This window comes from Jaculus jaculus, chromosome 2, assembly GCF_020740685.1.
Source record: "Jaculus jaculus isolate mJacJac1 chromosome 2, mJacJac1.mat.Y.cur, whole genome shotgun sequence".
Taxonomy (NCBI): Eukaryota; Metazoa; Chordata; class Mammalia; order Rodentia; family Dipodidae; genus Jaculus; species Jaculus jaculus.
In genome coordinates, this window is record NC_059103.1 from 101377621 (window position 1) to 101397461 (window position 19841).

Sequence of the window (19841 nt, forward strand, 5' to 3'; positions counted from 1 at the left end):
GGCCCAGGTTCAAGGCCTCAGTATCCATGAAAAACCAGATGCACATAGTGATGCATGTGTCTGCAATTTGTTTCCTGCAGTAGCAGGAAGCTTCGGCGTGCCCATGGTCTCTGCTTCTCTTTCTGGCCCTTACTCTTTTATATAAATAAATAATTAATTTTTTAAAAAAGAGGTGGATCTGATAAGTCTTTTTCTCATATTACCAAGTTTCAGCTTTTCTCTCTTCCTCCTCTTCTCCCATTTCTGTTTCTCCTTTTCCTGCTTTTACTTCATGTTGGAATATGTGCTTTTCTCTATGGATGGATTTCCACTCTACATCCAAGGATTTCATTTTAGACTTACTGCTTTTAAAAAGTTTACTTATTTATTTATTTAAGAGAGAGAGAAAGGGGGAGAGAGAGAGAATGGGTGCACCAGGGCCTCCAGCCACTGCAAATGAACTCCAGATGAATGCACCGCTTTGTGCATCTGGCTCACATGGATCCTGGGTAATTGAACCCGGGTCTTTAGGCTTTGTAGGCAAGAACCTTAACTGCTAACCCATTTCTTCAGCCCAAACAACTTGCTTGCCTGCTTGCTTGCTTTCCTAGCTTATATTCTTAATGTGTACAATTCAGTGTCTTTAATATATCCACAGGCTTGTACAACCATCATTACAGTTTAATTTTAGAACATTTTCATCTCTCACTAGAAACCCTGGTCCCATTAGCATGCACTCTGTATTGTCCTCTGACCTCCCTCCTCCAGCCCTAGACATCTCTAAGCTGTGTCTTTTCCGATAGGTTTACTTATTCTTCACAATGCGTGTCATTAGAACAATACAGTATGAGGTCTTTTGAGACTGGCTTGCCTTTGTATCAGGATTTCAAAGTTTATCCATGTTGTATCTTATTGCTGACTTTGTTGTTGTATGCATTTTCAACATTTTGTTGATCCATTTATCTGTTGATGGACATTTGTGCTATCTCTACTCTTGACTACATTATGAACATTAATGCACCTGTTCTTGTGTGACCATATGCATTCAGCTCTGCTGGGTATATGCCTATGAGAACTAAGGAATTGTTTTCTGCAGTTACTTGCACCATTTTGCATTCCTACCAGCAGCTTTATGAGGGTCCCAAGTTTTCTTCATTCTTGCCAACATTTGTTAATTTCTGTGTTTTATACATTTATGTGGAAATGCATTTTTATAGAAAGTTTGCTTTTTTTGTTGGTTTTTCAAGGTAGGGTCTCACTGTAGCCCAGTGTTGCAGTCAGGTTCACATTGCTGGTAGAAATCACCCAATCAGGAGTAGCTTGTGGGAAAAAAAAAAGAGGTTTATTTTGGCTTATAGGCTTGAGGGGGAAGCTCCTTGATGGCAGGGAAAACGATGGCATGAACAGAGTGGACATCACTCTCTGGCCAACATAAGATGGACAATAGCAACAGGAGAGTGTGCCAAACATTGGCAAGGGGAAACTGTCTATAACATCCATAAGCCTGTCCCCAACAATATACTGCCTCCAGGAGGCATTAATTCTCAAATCTCCATCAGCTGGGAACCTAGCATTCAGAACACCTAAGTTTATGGGGACACCTGAATCAAACCACCACACCCAGGCTGAGTTGGAATTCACTACATAGTCTTAGGGTAGCCTGGAGCTCACAGTAATCCTGTTACCTCTGCCTCCTGAGTGTTGGGATTAAAGGTGTGCGCCACCATACCCAGCAGTTTGCATTTTTTTTTTTTTTTGATGGCTGGTAATTTTGAGCATCTTTTCATGTATATATCATCCTGTGAGAAATGTGTATTTAGTATGTTTATTTATTTACTTAGAGACAGGGTCTAGCTAGGTTGTTTTAGCTGGCCTAGAACTCATTCTGTAGCCCAAATGATCTTCCAACGTTTGATCCTCCTGCCCCAGCCTCCCATGTAGGTAGAGTTATACTCCTGCCCCTTTTCTTACCTTATCCCTGTATACCAGGCCCACCTCTTTGCTCAACTTTATTTTTATTTACTTTTTTTTTTTGTTTGTTTTTTGGTTTTTCGAGGTAGAGTCTCACTCTAGCCCAGGCTGACCTGGAATTCACTATGGAGTTTTAGGGTGGCCTCGAACTCACAGCGATCCTCCTACCTCTGCCTCCCAAGTGCTGGGACTAAAGGCGTGCGCCACCACGCCCGGCTGGTCTTTGCTCAACTTTAAATTGGGTATTTGTCTTTTTATTATTGAATTATGAGTTTTATATATTCTGGATATGTTTTTTGTCAGAATATTTGGTTTGTAAATATTTTCTCCCAACTTATAGGTTATTATTAACTTGATTGTATCTTTCAAAGTACAAACTTTACAATTTTTATGAAGTTCTGTTTACCAATTTCTTGAGCTTTTGATTATTGTTACATCTAAGGTACTCTTACCCATATCCACATGACAAAGGTTTACTTTTGTGTTGTCTTTTATTAATATTATCAACTACATCAAGATTAAATATGTATTTCTTAGTTTTGTTTGACAGTCTCCAAGAAACAAATAAGGAATGTGAGAAGACTTAAAATGTTGTTATAATAGTATTTTACTCATCTTTAAGAACTATGATAGTTTTAGTAGAATATTGATGTATAGTCTTGCTGAATTTGAAAAAGCTAATAAGGGAAGATAATATTTATCTAAATATAGAAATCCTATTCTGAGACATAGGAAGCTGGGTATGTTGGTACATACCTGTAACACTAGCACTTGGGAGGTAGCAGGAGGAGAATCAGGAGTTCAAAGTCATCTTTGCTTATATTGTGAGTTTCAGACCAGCATGGGCTACATAAGATCTGGCCTCAAAAAGTGCTACAATTAATAAATGTTTAGAAAATATAATTAGCTTTTGATAAGGCAATAATTTCTAAAAGAAATATTGGAATATAAATTTCTAGGTGTGAATAGGAACCTCATGGGTACCAAATTCTGGTTTTACCATTCTTCCTTGCATAAGCTAGTCTTTACCAGTAACAAGACAGTAAAAACTATTTATGAAATCAGTACCATGGAGTAATCCTTGGCAAGAATGCATAAGAAGAGTAATTTTACTGCTAAAATCTGTAACTATTATTCTGTATTCAAAAGGTCTCAACTAAAGAAGACTGGTCTAACACCAGCCAGTTTTCCTTACATCGACAACATCATGAAAATGGTAATATTCAAATGCTTCAACAGGCTGAACTTCACTTCAAACTTCCCCAGAGCACAGATCCATTGCGTGCATTTAAAGATACTATCTACCTTACTCAGGTAAGTCATTTGCATTGTGGAGTTGAACAGGTTTCTGTAGTGAACATAAGAAATCATGTTTTTTTTTTTTTTTTTTGATTTTTCAAGGTACGGTTTCACTGTAGCTCAGGCTGACCTGCAACTCACTCAGTAGTCTCAGGGTGGCCTCGAACTCACAGCAATCCTCCTACCTCTGCCTCTTGAGTGATGGATTTAAAGGCGTGCCCCAGCACACCTGGTGAGATCATGATTCTTGTACTCACCTCTCCATTCTATTGATTGAGGAATAAATTTTCATTTCAATATGTTTTGTTTCAATATTTCAAATCCTTGTGTAGGGATATCCCAAGATTTTAAATTTTTGTTTGTGTGTGGCTATTGTAAGTGGGAGTGCTTCCCTGATTTCTTTCTTTGTATATTTCTTGTTGGCATATAAAAAGGCTGCAGATTTTTTGTGTGTTGATTTTATATCCTGCCACTTTGCTGAAATAATTTATCACCTGTAGTTTTTCAGAACAATGATGTATAGAATCATGTCATCTGCAAATAGGGCTAGTTTGACTTCTTTCTTTCCAATATGTATCCCTTTTGTTTCTTTTTCTTACCTTATTGCTTGGGCTTGTACTTCAACTACTATGTTGGAAAGCACTGGTGAGAGTGAGCACTCCTGTCTTGTTCCTGACCTTAATGGGAATGTTTCAAGTCTTTCCCCATTTAGAATGAAATGGGCCTTAGGTCTGGCATATATAGCCCTTATGTTGAGATATGAACTTTCCATCCATAGTCACTCCAGTATTTTAACTATGAAGGGATGTTGTATTTTGTTGAAGGCCTATTCTGCATCTATTGAAATGATCATATGCTGTCTATAAGTCTATTTATGGATGTACTATGCTTGTTAATTTTTGTATATTGAACCATCCCTGCATCCCTGGGATGAAACCTCCTTGATTGAGATGGATATTACTTTTGATGTGTTCATGTATTCTGTTTTTAAGAAGTTTATAGAGGAATTTTTGTATCTAAGTTCATTAGAATATTGGTCTATAGTTTTCTTTCCTTGGGTCTCCATCTAATTTTGGTATTAGTGTAAGGCTAGCTTCATAGAAGGAATCAGAGTTATCCTTCTTTTTCAATTGTGTGGAATAACTTGAGAAATAGCAGTTTTAGCCTTTCAATGAAAGTTTGTTAGAATGTGGCAGTGAATATATCCAGGCCTAGATTTTTTTGTTTGTTTGTTTTGAGGCTTTTAATTATATTTTCCTCCTCTTATGATGGTCTTGTGTAGGTAGTGTCAGGCACTGTGAGGTCATGGATATCCAGGCCATTTGTAAGGAGTCCTACCCTTCCTTTGGCTCTTACGTTCTTTCTGCCATCTCTTCCACAATAGACCCTGAGCCTTGGAAGGTGTGATACAGATGTTGCAGTGCTGATCACACCTGTCACTTCTTTCCAGCACCATGATGCTTTCTGAATCATCCTAAGGTCACTGCCATCTGAAAAGAGAAGATTCTCTACCAAAAGTGGGAGTAGTATTAGTATATGGGTATGAACATTAAAAGAAGTGCTTAATGGGCAGTTTGGTGAGCATAGTATATACATTTAGCCAGACAGCAGCAGATGTTACACCCCTAGGGCTCATGACTACTCCTGTTTTAAGTTCTCAGTATCAGGGATGTATTCCCTCCCATGGAGCGGGCCTCCAGTCCAATTAGAGTGCAGTTGGTATCTACCATGACAGACGTGCCACTATTGCACCCATTGGCTCATTTGGCCTGGCTGGCTAAATATAAGGCTTGCAGTGTCCACTGTTGAGTATCTTCACTGGTGGTTTCTCTCTCTCCCATTGAACTGCATGCAGAATGGCCTTTTCCAGCTTTCTGTCAGCTGGTCTACATGGAGGAGGTTTTCAGCTCAGCTCCAGCAGGGTTTCTCAGTCATCTTGCAGCCCAAGTATGTATAGTCTTCAGCAATAGGGTCTTACCATCTATTCCTGGTGGGAAGCAGCCACTTCGGTGGGCTTCCTCTGTCAAGATTATTCCTTGGATGCTGTTTCCTCAGCCTCAGGATGGGGGTGTACTTACAGAGCATGGGACCCCCCAGAGCTGCAATTCAGTGGGGCTCACCCCTCAGATGCTTCCCCCTCAGCTTTGGGGTGAGGGCTTACTTACAGAGCATGAGACCCCAAATCAGCGCTTCAGCGGGTCACTATACCAAGATTACCCCTGTGGCTGCTCCTCCCTCAGCCTCAGGGTGGGGCTTACTTACAGAGCTTGGAGATTCCAAAGAAACCACCTCAATGGAGCTCATTTTTACTTGATTTTTTTTTTTTTTTTTTTTTTTGCCCTCTGTATACTCTATCTCCCCTGAGGCCACAAGATTTCATGCATTTATTGTATACAGCTGGTGTGGGGGGTGCCTGAATCTCAGGTGCGCATCTGATGACCCTCCTCATACCACTTTTGAGTTGACTCAGCTGCTTTTGATAAAGCTGGTAATAATTGTATATACCTTTCAGTGTGGAGGAAATTTGCCCTACAACAAATGCCACTGGAATTTTGATGGGGATCACATTAAATCAGTAGATTAGTTTTGGTAAGATAGATATTTTCACAATATTGTTTTTTCTAATGCATTAACATAGGATGTCTTTCCATTTCCTAGGGTCTTCTTCAATTTCTCTTTGTTTCATAGCTTTCATTGTTGAGATCCGTTACTTCCTTGATTAGGTTTATGCCAAGGTATATTGTTTTGAGGCAACTGTGAGTGGGAGCGTTTCCTTGATCTCATTCACAGCATGTTTGTTATTGGTGTGTAACTATCCCGGCCTTTCTCTAGACACCAGCTCCCTAACTAAATAAGCCTTATAATTCATAATTTCTCCATAAATACACTATTTCATAATTCATCCTTCTTAGTCGATTACTTCAATTCTCTGTTAAAATACATTAGATCCCAAAAGTTGAGGTTCATAAGCCTTCCCTGATCTCCAAAATCTTGCATGATTAGTTTCTACAGCATTGAGGCTATGGTAGCTTATAGTCCTGGAGAATAAGGGTTTGGAAAGAGAGAGAAAGCAAACAAATTGTGAGTGAGAAAAGTTGTAGAAAGCTTCCCATAGTAGGCTGAGGGGAGAGAAATATAGAACTGTCCTAAAATCCAACTGAGGAATATACATACACAAACAAAGCAAGCTTGAAGTATTTATGCATGGGTGAGGATTAAAACCAAGAGGGAAACAAAGCCAGATGACCCAAACTGTTTGGTTATGTTGGTTTCTGCCCTTAATCCTGTCTATTGGAAGGCTGAGATTCCTGGGCTGCAACAGGTTCCAGGTCAGCTTGGGCCGGAGCGAGACCCTGTCCCCAAGAAAGACAGAAGAAAAAAATGGCTTATGAATGCCAAAGTAGACTGAAAGTACATCAAACAAATCTAACACATGATTATTTTTGTATAAGTGGACTAGGTTTAGAAATTTTTCCCTCCCTGATGTTCTTATTTAGTAATCTGTACTGATATGAAAGGTGCAATTAGGACAGGCCTATATACCTGGCTTTGGGGCAGGTACTGCTCCATCGTAAAACAGCCCCGCTACCTTTTGGGGTGGCTTCCTGACTCACTAAGTTGAGTGCAAGGCTGGTTTGCTCTTTTTTTTTTTTTTTTCTTTTTGCACTGTGGACTCAGCTAGGCTGGTTATGTTGGTAGACCTGCTCATCAGATCTGCTGTGCTGGATGCTGGGTGGGGGGTGGTGGCTTTGATCCCCTGGAATCCTGAGATCTCCAGTGGTTCCTGGTGCTGGTAGTTGGCGGAGGGGAGGCTGTGTAGAGTGCCTGAAGTTGCTCTGGAGCTGCTCAGCTGGACCCCGTTTTCTTCTCCTTCAGGTTTTGGGCTTTATTTTATTTTATTTTTTTACTTTTCAGGGCAGGTGTGACTCAAGAATCTATTCCAGTAGTTCTGTTCATGCTTGCTCTGGCAGGACCCATCAAGTAGAAGGTTTTCCCAGGGGCTGCTGGCAGGTGCCTGATCCTGGCTATTTATGTAGTTGCTAGAAGCTCCTAGCTCAGGATTCTTATTACTACTATTGCCATTGCTATTATTATTTTTGAGAATTTTACGTGACCCAGGTAGTTAAAGATGACTTTGAACTCCTGACCCTCCTACCTCTGCCCTGCCAATGCTAGGAGTTACAAGCGTGTGACACCATGATCAGCTATTTGGTATTTATAAGTTATCTACAGTAACTGAGAAGTGTTATAATGTCATTTGAATGTGAACTGGGATTAATTGTAAGAACACATTTCAAACTAAAAAAAAAAAAATAACAGAAGTTTAACTGACATACTAAGGAAAAAGAGAAAGTTGTATCATATACACTAAAAATTAAAATCACAAAAGAGCAGCTGGCAGCTTGGTGGCAGAGCACATGCTACGTGTGCCAGAGACCAAATGGAAATTAATTTTGACTTATAATGAAGTTATATTCAGGTAAGCCCATCACAAACTGAAACTAGCACAAATAAAAAATGCATATAATACACCAACTCTGCCAGGCATCACAGCCTAGTAACACCGTGCACTGTAACACTTCTGTTGACCCTGTTCACATGTAGCTGTGGTCTTCTGTGGCCTAACGGTATAAGAGATTGCTGTGCCACATATTGTTAGCCTCAGAACATATAAAAATTCAAAATTTGAAGTATGACATTTGCACCATCATGAAATTAAGAATCTAAGTCCTGTTAGTTGAGGACTCTCTGTACCTAGGAATATAATTCAACAAGGAAGCACAAGACTTGTACAATAGAAATGACACAAAATGTCGAAGGAAATTAAAGAGCTGAAAAGACATCCTGTATCTTAGTTGGAAGGCTGAATTGTAAAGATGACAGTTCTCTCCAAGTCAGTACAGTCAGCCTCTGTCAACATTTCAGCTGCTTCTGTTGCATTCCACCTGGAATCACAAGGCACCCAGAATGCTTTAAACAGTCTTATAAAAAGAAAGATATGGGGTTAGGAAGATTGCTCAATGGTGGAAGGTACTTTCTTGCAAAGCCTGTTAGTACAAGCCACCCATGTAAGCTAGATGCAAAAGGTGGCTCAAGCATCTGGTTTTCATTTGTCCTAGCAAGAGGCCCGGGTGTGCCCTGCCTAATAAAATAGATAAATAAATAATAAGGGAACCTGGTAAGGATGTGTCCAGGTGGGATGGTACAAATTTCTATGTCCTCCCTGCAGAGAGTGGGCCATTTTTCCTGTCTCTCCAGAGCTGGCAGCAATTTTTGTGCGTGTGTGTGTGTTTGGATGGGAAGGGACATTTTTTCCTATGTATTTATTTTATTATTATTTTTATTTAGAGAGAGTGAAAGAGAGCGAAAGAGGCAGAGAGAGAGGAGAGAGAGAGAGAGACTGACTGGACATGCCAGGACCTTCAGCCTGCTGTGGATGAACTCGAGATGAGTGCCCCCCTTGTGTGCATATGTGACAGTGTGTGCTTATGTCTGGCCATATGGGACCTGGAGATTTGAACATGAGTTCTAAGTCTTCGCAGGCAATCACCTTAATTGCTAAGCCATTTCTCCAGCCCACTTTTTTCCTTTTTTTTTTTTTTTTTTACTGTCTTTACTTTTGTTTTTTGTTTTTCTTTTTTGTGTATTTTTATTTTTTATTTTAGAGCAACAGAGAAAGAGGCAGAGAGAGAAAGAGAGAGAGAAAGAGAAAGAGACAGAGAGAGAGAGAGAATGGGCGTGCCAGGGCTTCCAGCCACTGCAAACGAAATCCAGATGTGTGCGCCCCCTTGTGCATTTGGCTAATGTGGGTCCTGGGGAATCCAGCCTTGAACTGGGGTTCTTAGGCTTCATAGGCAAGTGCTCAACTGCTAAGCCATCTCTCCAGCCCTATTTTTTGTTTTTCAAGGTAGGGTTTCACTCTGGCTCAGACTGGCCTGGAATTAACTATGTAGTCTTAGGGTGGCCTTGAACTCACAGTGATCCTCCTACCTCTGCCTGCTGAGGGCTGGGATTAAAGGAGTGCGCCACCACGTCCAGCATGTCTTCATTTTTGATCTTTCTTGGAAGCATACTTTTTAAAAGTCCCTCCTCACTCTTTTCCCCCCTAAGATCTGTGTTCAGTTACATGAGCTCCTGGGCTTCACGTGGCCTATATGGGCTTTTGGGCTCCACTTGCTTTCTTCTGTTCACTTAACTTCCTTTACTTCCCAGTTTTCTCACTTCACTCCTTTGTAAGGTCTGAATAAAATGTGGCATTTTAAAAATAAAAAAAAACCAAATAAATCAATAAGTAAGTAGTCAGTACATTTTTTGGAAGGATGGAGTCCAATTTCAAAACTTATTATAAAGCTACTATACTCAATGCAATGTGGTACTGATGAAAGACCACACATATTTTGGTTCTAATAGAATTGAGAGTCTAGAAATAAACATGTACATTCATGGTTAATTGATTTTTTTTTTTTTTCAAGGTAGGGTCTCACTCTGGCCCAGGCTGACCTGGAATTTACTATAGAGTCTCAGGATGGCCTTGACAACCTGACTTTATTTCTTTTAGTTCTAAGCTAAATAGTGGAACTGTTGGGTCATATGGTGACCCTGCTTTAAGTTTTGTGAGAAACCTCAGTGTTTTCTAGTTTCCATCCCCAGGAGAATAAAATGGGGAAGGAGTAGTATTTTTTCCCCTTTTTTTGTCATGTATATGGGTGTGGTGAGTGTTTGTGTGCGGGCACATGTATGTTTGTACATGTAGAGGCTAGAGGTTGTTAATGGATGTCTTCCTTACTCGCTCTCTACCTTATTTGTCTCTTTTGTTTGTTTGTTTTTGTTTCTCGAGGTAGGGTCTCACTCTAGCCCAGGCTGACCTGGAATTCACTATGGAGTCTCAGGGTGGCCTCGAACTCACGGCAATCCTCCTACCTCTGCCTCCTGAGTGCTGGGATTAAAGGTGTGCGCCACCACGCCCAGCTTCTCCACCTTATTTTTTGAGACAAGGTCTCTTGCTGAACCTGAAGCTCACCCATTTGGGCAGCCTAGCTAACCAGGAAGGCCCAGGAAATCCTCCTGTCTCTGTATCTCCAGTTCTGAGATTACAGATGTGTGTCACCACACTTGGCTTTTATACGAGTGCAGGTTCCAAATGCAGCTCATCATGTTTGTGTGGCAAGCTCTTTACTGACTGAGCTATCTCCCCAGACCTGAATAGTGTTTTGAACAAATGGTATTAGAACGACTAGATATCCCCATGCAAAAGCATAAGTTTGTCTCCTACCTCACACCAAATACAAAATTAACTCCAAATGAATCAAAGAATGTATACAGATCACGCTGAATGAGAATGAATAGATACAAATCAGCCATGCCCAAAGATTACTAGCAAACGATCATCTTCATATAAACACATAAAAATCTGATGATGATAGTGGGGACTCTCCAAGCTTTCTGAGACACTTTTCATAGGATTCAAGGCACAAAATGTGCACCATTATGAATATCCACATTCTAGACTCTGTACCTGTGATACAGCCCACCTGAGATTAGGCTTCATGTCTACTAGAAAACGAATTATACTCAATGAGATCATGTCTGTTGGATGAAAAGCCGCAGACCTATAAACATCAAGTAAATAATTACTCCAAAATACAGAGGATACAAATACAAGCACTTTATTTTTAAAAAGCAAACACAAGATATAAGTGTAAATTCAAACTGCTTCCATTTTGGACAATTAAGAACCTATATAAATTTGTTCACAGAAGCTAATAGATCACTGGTCTCTACTAAGAAAAATGATTTCTAAAAATTTAACATGGTTTTGAGTAATTCACACTTATATAAAAACCTAGAGACCAACTGTGGGGGCTTGATTTGAGTGTCCCCCATAAACTTAGTTGTTCTGGATGCTAGGTTCTCCAATTGATGGCAATTGGAAATTAAAGCCTCCTGGGGGCAGTGTATTGTTGGGGGTGGGCTTATGAGTATTATAGCCAGTTTCCCCTTGCCAGTGTTTGGCACACTCTCCTGTTGCTATGGTTCACCTTATGTTGGCCAGTGGGTGATGTTCACCCTCTGCTCATGCCATCATTTTCCCCTGCCATGATGGAGCATTCCCTTGACTCTATAAACCAAAATAATCCCCCCCCGCCCCAAAACTGCTCTTGGTTGGGTGATTTCTACCAGCAATGCAAACCTGACTGCAACAGTAACAGTAATGGTTGTACTGAGAGTGGTATTGTTGCTAGACACTTGACTATGTGGCTTTGGCCTTTTGGAGCTGATTTTCAAGAGGAATGTGGAAGGATTTGAAACCATGGCCTATGAGACACCTTGCAGTGCTGTAAGTACAGCTTGATGGATTCTTCTGGTCAGAGTTGCAAGACCTGAATTCAGTAAGAACTATGGACTGTGAGGTTTGCTTATGAGGGTGGAAAGGAGCTTTGTCTGGACTGGGCTAGAAGAAGTATGTATGAGAGGCTTGCTGTTATGCTCATGTCCTGAGAAATTGTGCAGAGTTGCATTCCATAGAAACGGACTGGTGTGAGCAGAGGGATATGGCACAGTAATGAAATCTGTGGGCTGAAACTCCTGCCCCTTCAGATGCAATTATATGAGAGATTGCAACCTTTGAGATTGGGCCAGCTGACCTGCAATGGGGCAACAGGAAGAATGTAGACTCTTTTGAAGGGGCCTGAGTGCTCAAGGACTGTCCTGTTCTTCAAAGTCTGCTTTATTCTCCCCTGGATTAACAAATTGGCACCCTACCTGGTATTGTGGACTAAAAGAAATGCAGGAAAGAGAGGGTCATTGAGTTTGCAACATGGTCTTGTGTTTTGGAAATGGCCATGCGCAGTGTAAAGTAGGTTTGCTGGATGCCTGCATGGAGACCCCATGGGGCCATGAGGATGAATCATGGATTGAAGTGAAGACCCAGTGGAGATGCTGGAACCATGGGATGGCTGCTAGAGAAAGCTGCTGGCTGGGATGAAGTTTTTCAGGACTGTGAGTAGCCTAGCTGGAGGGACAGAATTGGAATGCCACATACTTGTTGCTGGTTAGAATTATTGGACTTGGAGATTTGTCACTGACTAGAGTTGTTGGACTTGAAGCTGCACAGTTTGATGTTTGCCTTGGTTGTTTTAACTCCTGTGTTGTCTGAATATTTCTTTGCTATGCCCAGTGCCATCTTTTGCAGTGTGAATGTTTATTCTGTGCCATTTTGGGTTTTTTTGGGGGGGATGTTTTGTTATTATGGCTCAGTTAAAAGATCTTGGACTATGGGGATGTATAAACATCATTGGAATTGATAAAAACTATGGGGACTTTTAAGGTTGGATGAATAAATTGCATTTTACATCATGTATGGTTATCAGTTTATGGGGGCCAGGGGCAGAATGTGGTGTTTGATTTCAGGTGTCCCTCATAAACCTAGGTGTTCTGAATGCTAGGTTCCCAGCTGATGGAGATTTGGGAATTAACACCTCCTGGAGGGAGTGTACTTCTGGGGGCGGGCTAATGGGTGTCACAGCTAGTTTCCCCATGCCAGTGTTTGGCACACTCTCCTGTTGCTATGGTCCACCTTATGTTGGCCAGGGGGTGATGTCCACCATCTGCTCATGCCATCATTTTTCCCTGCCATGATGGGACCTCCTCTTGAGTCTGTAAGCCAAAATAAACCTTTTTTTTCTCCCCCAAAGCTGCTCTTGGTTGGGTGATTTCTACCAGCAATGCAAACCTGACTGTAACACCAATAATATCCCATAGCTTTAGAAGATAAAACTAGACTCTTTAATGTCATCAACTTTACTAATGTGTGTCCAAGTCTGTTTAATGTAATGAAAATATACACTATAATTTTTTATAAAATAGCAAGTAAGTAGGAGATGTAGAGGGGGAAAGAGAATTCAGAAAGTCCTTCTCTTCCATCACTTCTGAATCATCACAAAGCAACCACTTTCCTTCATGCTCCTTTAAGCTCTGTACTGTGTATGAGTTCCTGTTGTCAAATCCACTAGTGAATGCCTGCTGGGTCACTGGATTCCTTGTTTCCAGATTCATGGGTCCCATTTGTATCATTCATTTCAGAATTTCTATTTTCAGCAAATGCTGTGCTGACAGCCTTACAGGATTCAATGTTTTGTTGCATAGCTCATAATTTCATGACTTTTGATAAGGCAATAGTTTATTAAATATGATACCTAAAAACAATAAAAAAATTATCAAAGAACATTATCAAGAAAGTGCAGACAACACTTGAAAGACTAAGGCGGGAAACAACATAACTTCAAGGTCAGTCTGGTCTAGTGATACTCTATCTTAAGCAGTAGCAAAAAGAAGAAGTGAAAAGTCATAGACTAGGAGAGAAAATGCAAATCAAAGAACCCTTACAATTCAATGAAAAAGACAGTTTAAAAAAACAGTTGCGACTTCAAGGTGTGGTGGTACATGCCTTTAATTACAGCACTTGGGGGGCTGGATAGGAGGATTACCATGAGCTTGAGGGCTGCCTGAGCTACAGAGTGAGTTCTTGGTCTGCTTGGGTTAGATTGAAACTCTGCTTCAAAAAAAGCGCCCCCAGGGCTGGAGAGATGGCTTAGCGGTTAAGCGCTTGCCTGTGAAGCCTACGGACCCCGGTTCGAGGCTCGGTTCCCCAGGTCCCACGTTAGCCAGATGCACAAGGGGGCGCACGCGTCTGGAGTTCGTTTGCAGAGGCTGGAAGCCCTGGCGCGCCCATTCTCTCTCTCTCCCTCTATCTGTCTTTCTCTCTGTGTCTGTCGCTCTCAAATAAATAAATAAAAAATTAAAAAAAAAAAAGCGCCCCCAGATAAAGGCAGAGAATTTGAGTATTTCTTTAAGGGAAATGCCAAGAAACGCATGAGAAGTGGTCATAAGGAAAATACCAACTGAAATGACAGTGAGCACCATTCACATCCACTAGGATATCTAGAATTAAAAACAGAACATAACAACTGTTGGTGTAAATGTAGAGAAACTGGAGCCCGCATTTGTCACTGGTGGGAAGGTAAAATAGTTGAGCTGCAGGGAAAAACAGTTTGCTCCTTAGAATTTAGACAGACAGTTACCACATGATCTAGCAATTCTATTCTTTTCTTTTTTAAATTAAATTTTATTTTTTAAATTTTTATTAGCATTTTCCATGATTATAAAAAATATCCCATGGTAATTCCCTCCCCTCCACTTTCCCCTTTGAAATTCCATTCTCCATCATATTAAATTCTATTCTTAATCAAGAAAATTGAAAACATAGGTTCACACAGAACACTTGTGTCTAGATGTTCATGACAGCAAATTTTTTTATAGTAGCCAACAAGATGGAAACAACACAAATGTGCATCAGCTGGTAAATGGACCAACAAAAGGTGGCATATGATGAAATACTCCTCAGAAATGAAAAGCAATAAAGTACATGATTAGTGAAGGGGTCAGTTAACAAAAACTGCACATCTAACATTCCATTTATATGAAATGTTCTGAAAGGCAAATTCACTGAGATAGGACATAGATTTGTAGTTTCCAGAATTTAGAGAGCAAGGCAAAATAAGGAATGACTATTAACCAAGTTGTTAATTCTTTGGGGGATGGTGAAAATATCCCAGAATTAGAAAAAAAAAATTTTCACCATCCTGTGACTATACTAAAAACAATAAACTCTAAAAAAATGAATTTTATTTAATATACAATTATATCTCAGTTCAGGAAGCAACCTTACTGGAAAATTCTTATTGTCAGGATGCTTTAAGTGAATAAAGTATCTGAGAATGGAAGGCATTTAGTGACATGGCTCCTCCTAGTTTGGGGGTGGAGGAGGTGTTTCTGGGAAGAGCAGTTCCTTCCCTGTGGAGGCAGGGTTGCATTCGGGAGGCAGCTGGCAATCTCCACTGCAGCTGTGAAGCTGCAATTGTGGCTTAGGTCTGGGTGTCCCGGTCTAATTTCTTTTCATCATACCATCTGTCTCTTGAAGGAGATGGATTTCAGAAGTGTAATCAAGCCAGTTGCTGAAAGTAGACATACTTTAAAACTAAAACAAGACTGTCTGCTGACAGTGGGACTGAGTAACCTAGGAAATGACTAAGCATTTATCTGTTTCTTATGTAAAGATTGCCTCCTTTAGAAAAGGGTGCACAGTGGGGAAATGTAAGTACATATTTTAAAGGGGAAATGGCAGTTTCAGAGATCTCTGTAGGGCACCATGGTGGTATAACATCCCTTTAGGAAGTACAGTGGGAACTTGCTTCCATATTTTTATTAACTACAATGGGTGTGCTAGTTAGCTTTTATCATTGTAAAAAAATACTTGATGGGGCTTGAATGATGGCTCATTTGGTAAAATACTTGCCATACAAGCACGAAGACCTGAATGTGCATATATATATGTATGTATTTATTTTATGCATATGTATACATTTTTATTTCTTTTAGAGGCCTGAGTTTGGATCCCCAGCAGTCACATAAATACTGGGTGTGGTGCTATGCACCTATAGTCCTTGTATTTGGGAGGCAGAGACAAGAGAATCCCTGAAGAGCTAAACTAGCCAAATCAGTGAGTTCTGGGGTTAGTGAGATACCTTGTCTCAGCACATAAGATGGAGAGTGACTGGGGAAGACACCTGATATTGACCTCTGGCTTCCACTAAGTGAGTGTGCACACACACACAATGCACACCCACCCAAAATGAACATGGATAGATACATGCACACCACACCACACATGCAAAAAAAAATATGCCAGAGATAATCAACTTATAGATGTTTATTTAGGTGTCCATTTTCAGAAGCCTCAGTCTGTTTGTTGGCTCCATTGCTTTGGGCTGTGGCTGCACACGATGACAGAGGAAGACTGCTCACCTGCCATCTAAGAAGCAGAGAGAGGAGGCAGTACTCTTTGGGGGCATGATCCCAGTGACCTAAAGATCTCCCACTAAGGTCCACCTCTTGAACTTTCTACCACCCCCCAATAGTGCCAGGCTGGGGACCAAGCTTTGAACATAGGGACCTTTGGGGGCTAATTCAAACCACAGTATTCTTCTCCAGTCCCACAAATGCTTGTGTCCATTTCACAATGGAAAATGGACTCAGGCTGTCCCTAAGAATCCCAAAGTCTTAACTGTCTCAGCATCGTCATATGTCTAAGTCTAAAGTCTCCTCTGGGGCTAAAGGCAAGCTCTTCTGTGAGTCCTTCTAAAACCAAACTAAACACAAGCTCCACTCTTCCAAGTTAATAGTGTCACAGATTAACCTTTTCATTTCCAAAGGGAAGAATAGGAAACTAGAAGGACTGATCAGATAAAAACATAACCAAGAGCCAGCAGGACAAACATTAAATCCAAAAAGTCCATGCCTAGCACTCAGGTCCTGCTCTCCTGGGAGGTGGTCTCCTCCATGCCTTGCTCCCAGGCCCCACTGTGCTGCTAGTAGGCTCCCCCATGTTTAGCACCCAGGGCATTTTGCTGAGATGTGGGTTCCAGGTTCCAAGGAGCTTGACTATCTCCATCAAGCCTACAGGGCCACATATACCGTCCGCGGCCGCCCTCACTGGGCTTTCTTATGTTTCCGCCTTGCAGCTTCAGCCTTACTCACAGCCCTGGGTGTTGTTTTCATGGACTCTGACACTGCGGTTTGCTGCCTACTTCCCCACCCCCAGTTTTCCTTTGAAATCTTGATAAAAGCCTCCATGACTTAGAAACTTGCATTCTGCCTCTCTTGCCTGCAAAACCAACATCAATGAAAGATTCCAAGGTCTGTTGCTGGCATGACCATGCCATTCTTGGTCCCACATGAACCACAGCTTTGGTCTTTGAGTGCCCTGCTGGCCACAGCAGGGATGCCTTGCTGCTTTGAAATATCCTCTGCCAGATCCACTAATCTGTCTCTTATAAGCTCAGTCTCCCACAAAGTCTGAGGTCATGGACAAAATGCATTCAAATCCTTTGCTGTGGTATAACAAGAGTGGCCTCTAGTGTAATTCCCAATAGAATCACTTTTCCACCTGAAACCTCATCACTATAGCCTTCCATATTCCCATTATCTTTCTGGTCTTCTGAGCCCCCTATCAGAATTTCCCATTAAACTCTGCTCGTATCTTCTTAGGTTTCCTCTAGCCTATTCCTCCACACTGTTTAAAATTCTACTAAAAATATTTATTTGTGGGCTGGAGAGATGGCTTAGCGGTTAAGCACTTGCCTGTGAAGCCTAAGGACCCCGGTTCAAGGCTCGGTTCCCCAGGTCCCACGTTAGCCAGATGCACAAGGGGGCGCACGCATCTGGAGTTCGTTTGCAGAGGCTGGAAGCCCTGGCGTGCCCATTCTCTTTCTCTCTTCCTCTATCTGTCTTTCTCTCTGTGTCTGTCGAACTCAAATAAATAAATTTAAAAAAAAAATTTATTTGTAAGGAGAGAAAGGGAAAGGGTATTCCAGGGCCTCTTCCTGCTACAAAGAACTTGCATCTGAGTTTACATGGGTAATGGGGAATTGAACCGAGACCAGCAGGCTTTGCAAGTGAGCACCTTTAACTCCTGAGCCATTTCCCCAGGCCCCTTTCCAAATTCTTCCTGTAAATCAATTCCAAAAGTTTCTCCATATCATCTCAACTGTAACAGTGACCTTCCCACTTCTCTGTATTAGATTTTTGTGTGTTTGTGCCATCTTTCCATCATTGGCGAATAATACCTAGGAAGAAAAAAAATAGAGGAAAGGTTTATTTGGGCTCACAGTTTGAGAGACTTCAGAGTCTGTGACAGGCAGGCCGCTTGCTTTGGGCTTGTGGCAGCCCCTCATGACAGGAGCAGGTGGGGGAGTAAAGCTGTTCGCCTCAGGGCCGCGAAGTAAAAGAGAGCGGTCCCACAGTCCCTCATGAGAGCCCACCTCTAAATGACCTAAAGACCTCTACTGACATTTTCCTTCTTGGCTGTGTCATCTAAAAAGAACATTCTAGAAAATGCTGTGCCACACTAATGTGGGATGTGGTATAGAAACTCAACACACACACACAGATGCTCACAAAAGGCATCCAGTTCCCCTGTGTGTAGGCATCTAGCTCTTAAACTTGATAAATTCTTTTCTGGTTTAGTTGAGACAAGATTAGTATTTTTACAAAGAACTTGGCTACTGATCCTGAGTTTCACTGCAGCTTAGCCTGACAGAATCGTTGTTGAGTCTATTTCTGCTTCATGCTCTGACATGTTTGTGGACTAACACATTCAGCCCGTGTCCTATGGTCATCTGAGCTGGCACCTGGGTTGTTTGGGTGAAGATTCCTATTGTCCTTGGGGCACTTTCCTTCAGCTGTCATTGCCATGGTCCCAGTGAGCTGGCCCCTGAGTGGGAGGGGTTTATGTGCTCAGAGCTAACTGACAGCATCTCTGGCCTGGAAGCTTTTATCAGCTGTGTGCATAGTCTTCCTAAATCCTAGCCCACTCCAGGCCCTCTCCACTCAGTAGTCCCAGTGAGCTTTGGAAGCTCAGGTCAGTCACATCAGTCTTTCTCCTAAAAGGTATTGTGGTGCTAGAGAGATGGTTCAGCGGTTAAGGCACTTGCCCGTGAAGCATAAGGACCCAGGTTCAATTCTCCAGTACTCATGTAATCCAGATGCACCAGGTGGCACATGAATCTGGAGTTTGTTTGCAGTGGCTGAAGGCCCTGCCATGCCCATTCTCTCTCTCTCTCTCTGCCTCTTTCTCTCTCAAATAAATAAAAATTAAAAACTAAAATTTTAAAAAGTATTGTGACTTCTGTCGTCTTCAGGATGCACCAAGACCTTGACTGTGCCTTCCACAGCATTCCCTCGTCTGGATTCTGCATTGCTCTCCAGATTCTTACCGTTTCTCAGCCTGCTGTGCTCAGGCTGTCTTAGCTTTCCGTAAGTGCTCTGCAGGCTTGTGCCTTCTCCTTTCATCACACAGACACCGTGCTCTCTGGCTGGAAGCCTGCCCTTTTCTTCTAGGCCAATTCTCATGTCTCCACTAAGCCCTTTTCCACTTCCATAAAAGCTTATGACATTGGGCACCTCTTGTTAGCACTGCTTACTGTCTAACGTTTACGTTTCTCTGTGTTGATATTTGTATTAAGTTTATGGCTTCTAAAGCTTGTAAACTCTGCAAAGGTGGATTGTATCTTCTTTTTTCTTTTTCTTGGAGAAGAGATTTAACATCATGAACATATAACAATACTCATAAATATTGTTCAAATAACTATGACCTCACCCTTCTGGAATTTTATGGCTCTGATGCGTGTGAGTGGTGACCTCATCCAGGACTTCCTTACTGTTCAGGTTACCTCTACTCAAACCTTTACCTGATGATGGAGGTTTTTGTTTGTTTGTTTGTTTTTGTTTTCGTTTTTTTGGTTTTGTAGGACTGCATCTGGGTGTACCGTTCTAATGAATGTAGATGAATCCTTTTCCTTTCATGGGTGAAAAATCCATGCCCAACTCAAAGGCTTTCCTAATTCTCTGACTGAAATGCTTGCAGCTCTCACAATCTTTCTAGTCTCTCCTGATGCCTTCATATACCCCTTTTGAGTAGAACCCCGAGCTATGAGCAGATGGTACACAGTGTCACTAAGCGTGGCAACAAGAGA

General features: G+C 41.6%; 1 protein-coding gene across 1 annotated transcript in view; it reads left to right on the top strand.

Moving 5' to 3' along the window:
- Positions 1–19841, top strand: part of Manba (mannosidase beta) — a 123116-nt gene that overhangs the window by 92465 nt on the left and 10810 nt on the right. The window contains exon 13 of the mRNA XM_004662987.2: positions 3100–3264. Coding sequence (XP_004663044.1) covers positions 3100–3264 — 165 coding nt within the window. The remainder of the gene's footprint in view (positions 1–3099; positions 3265–19841) is intronic.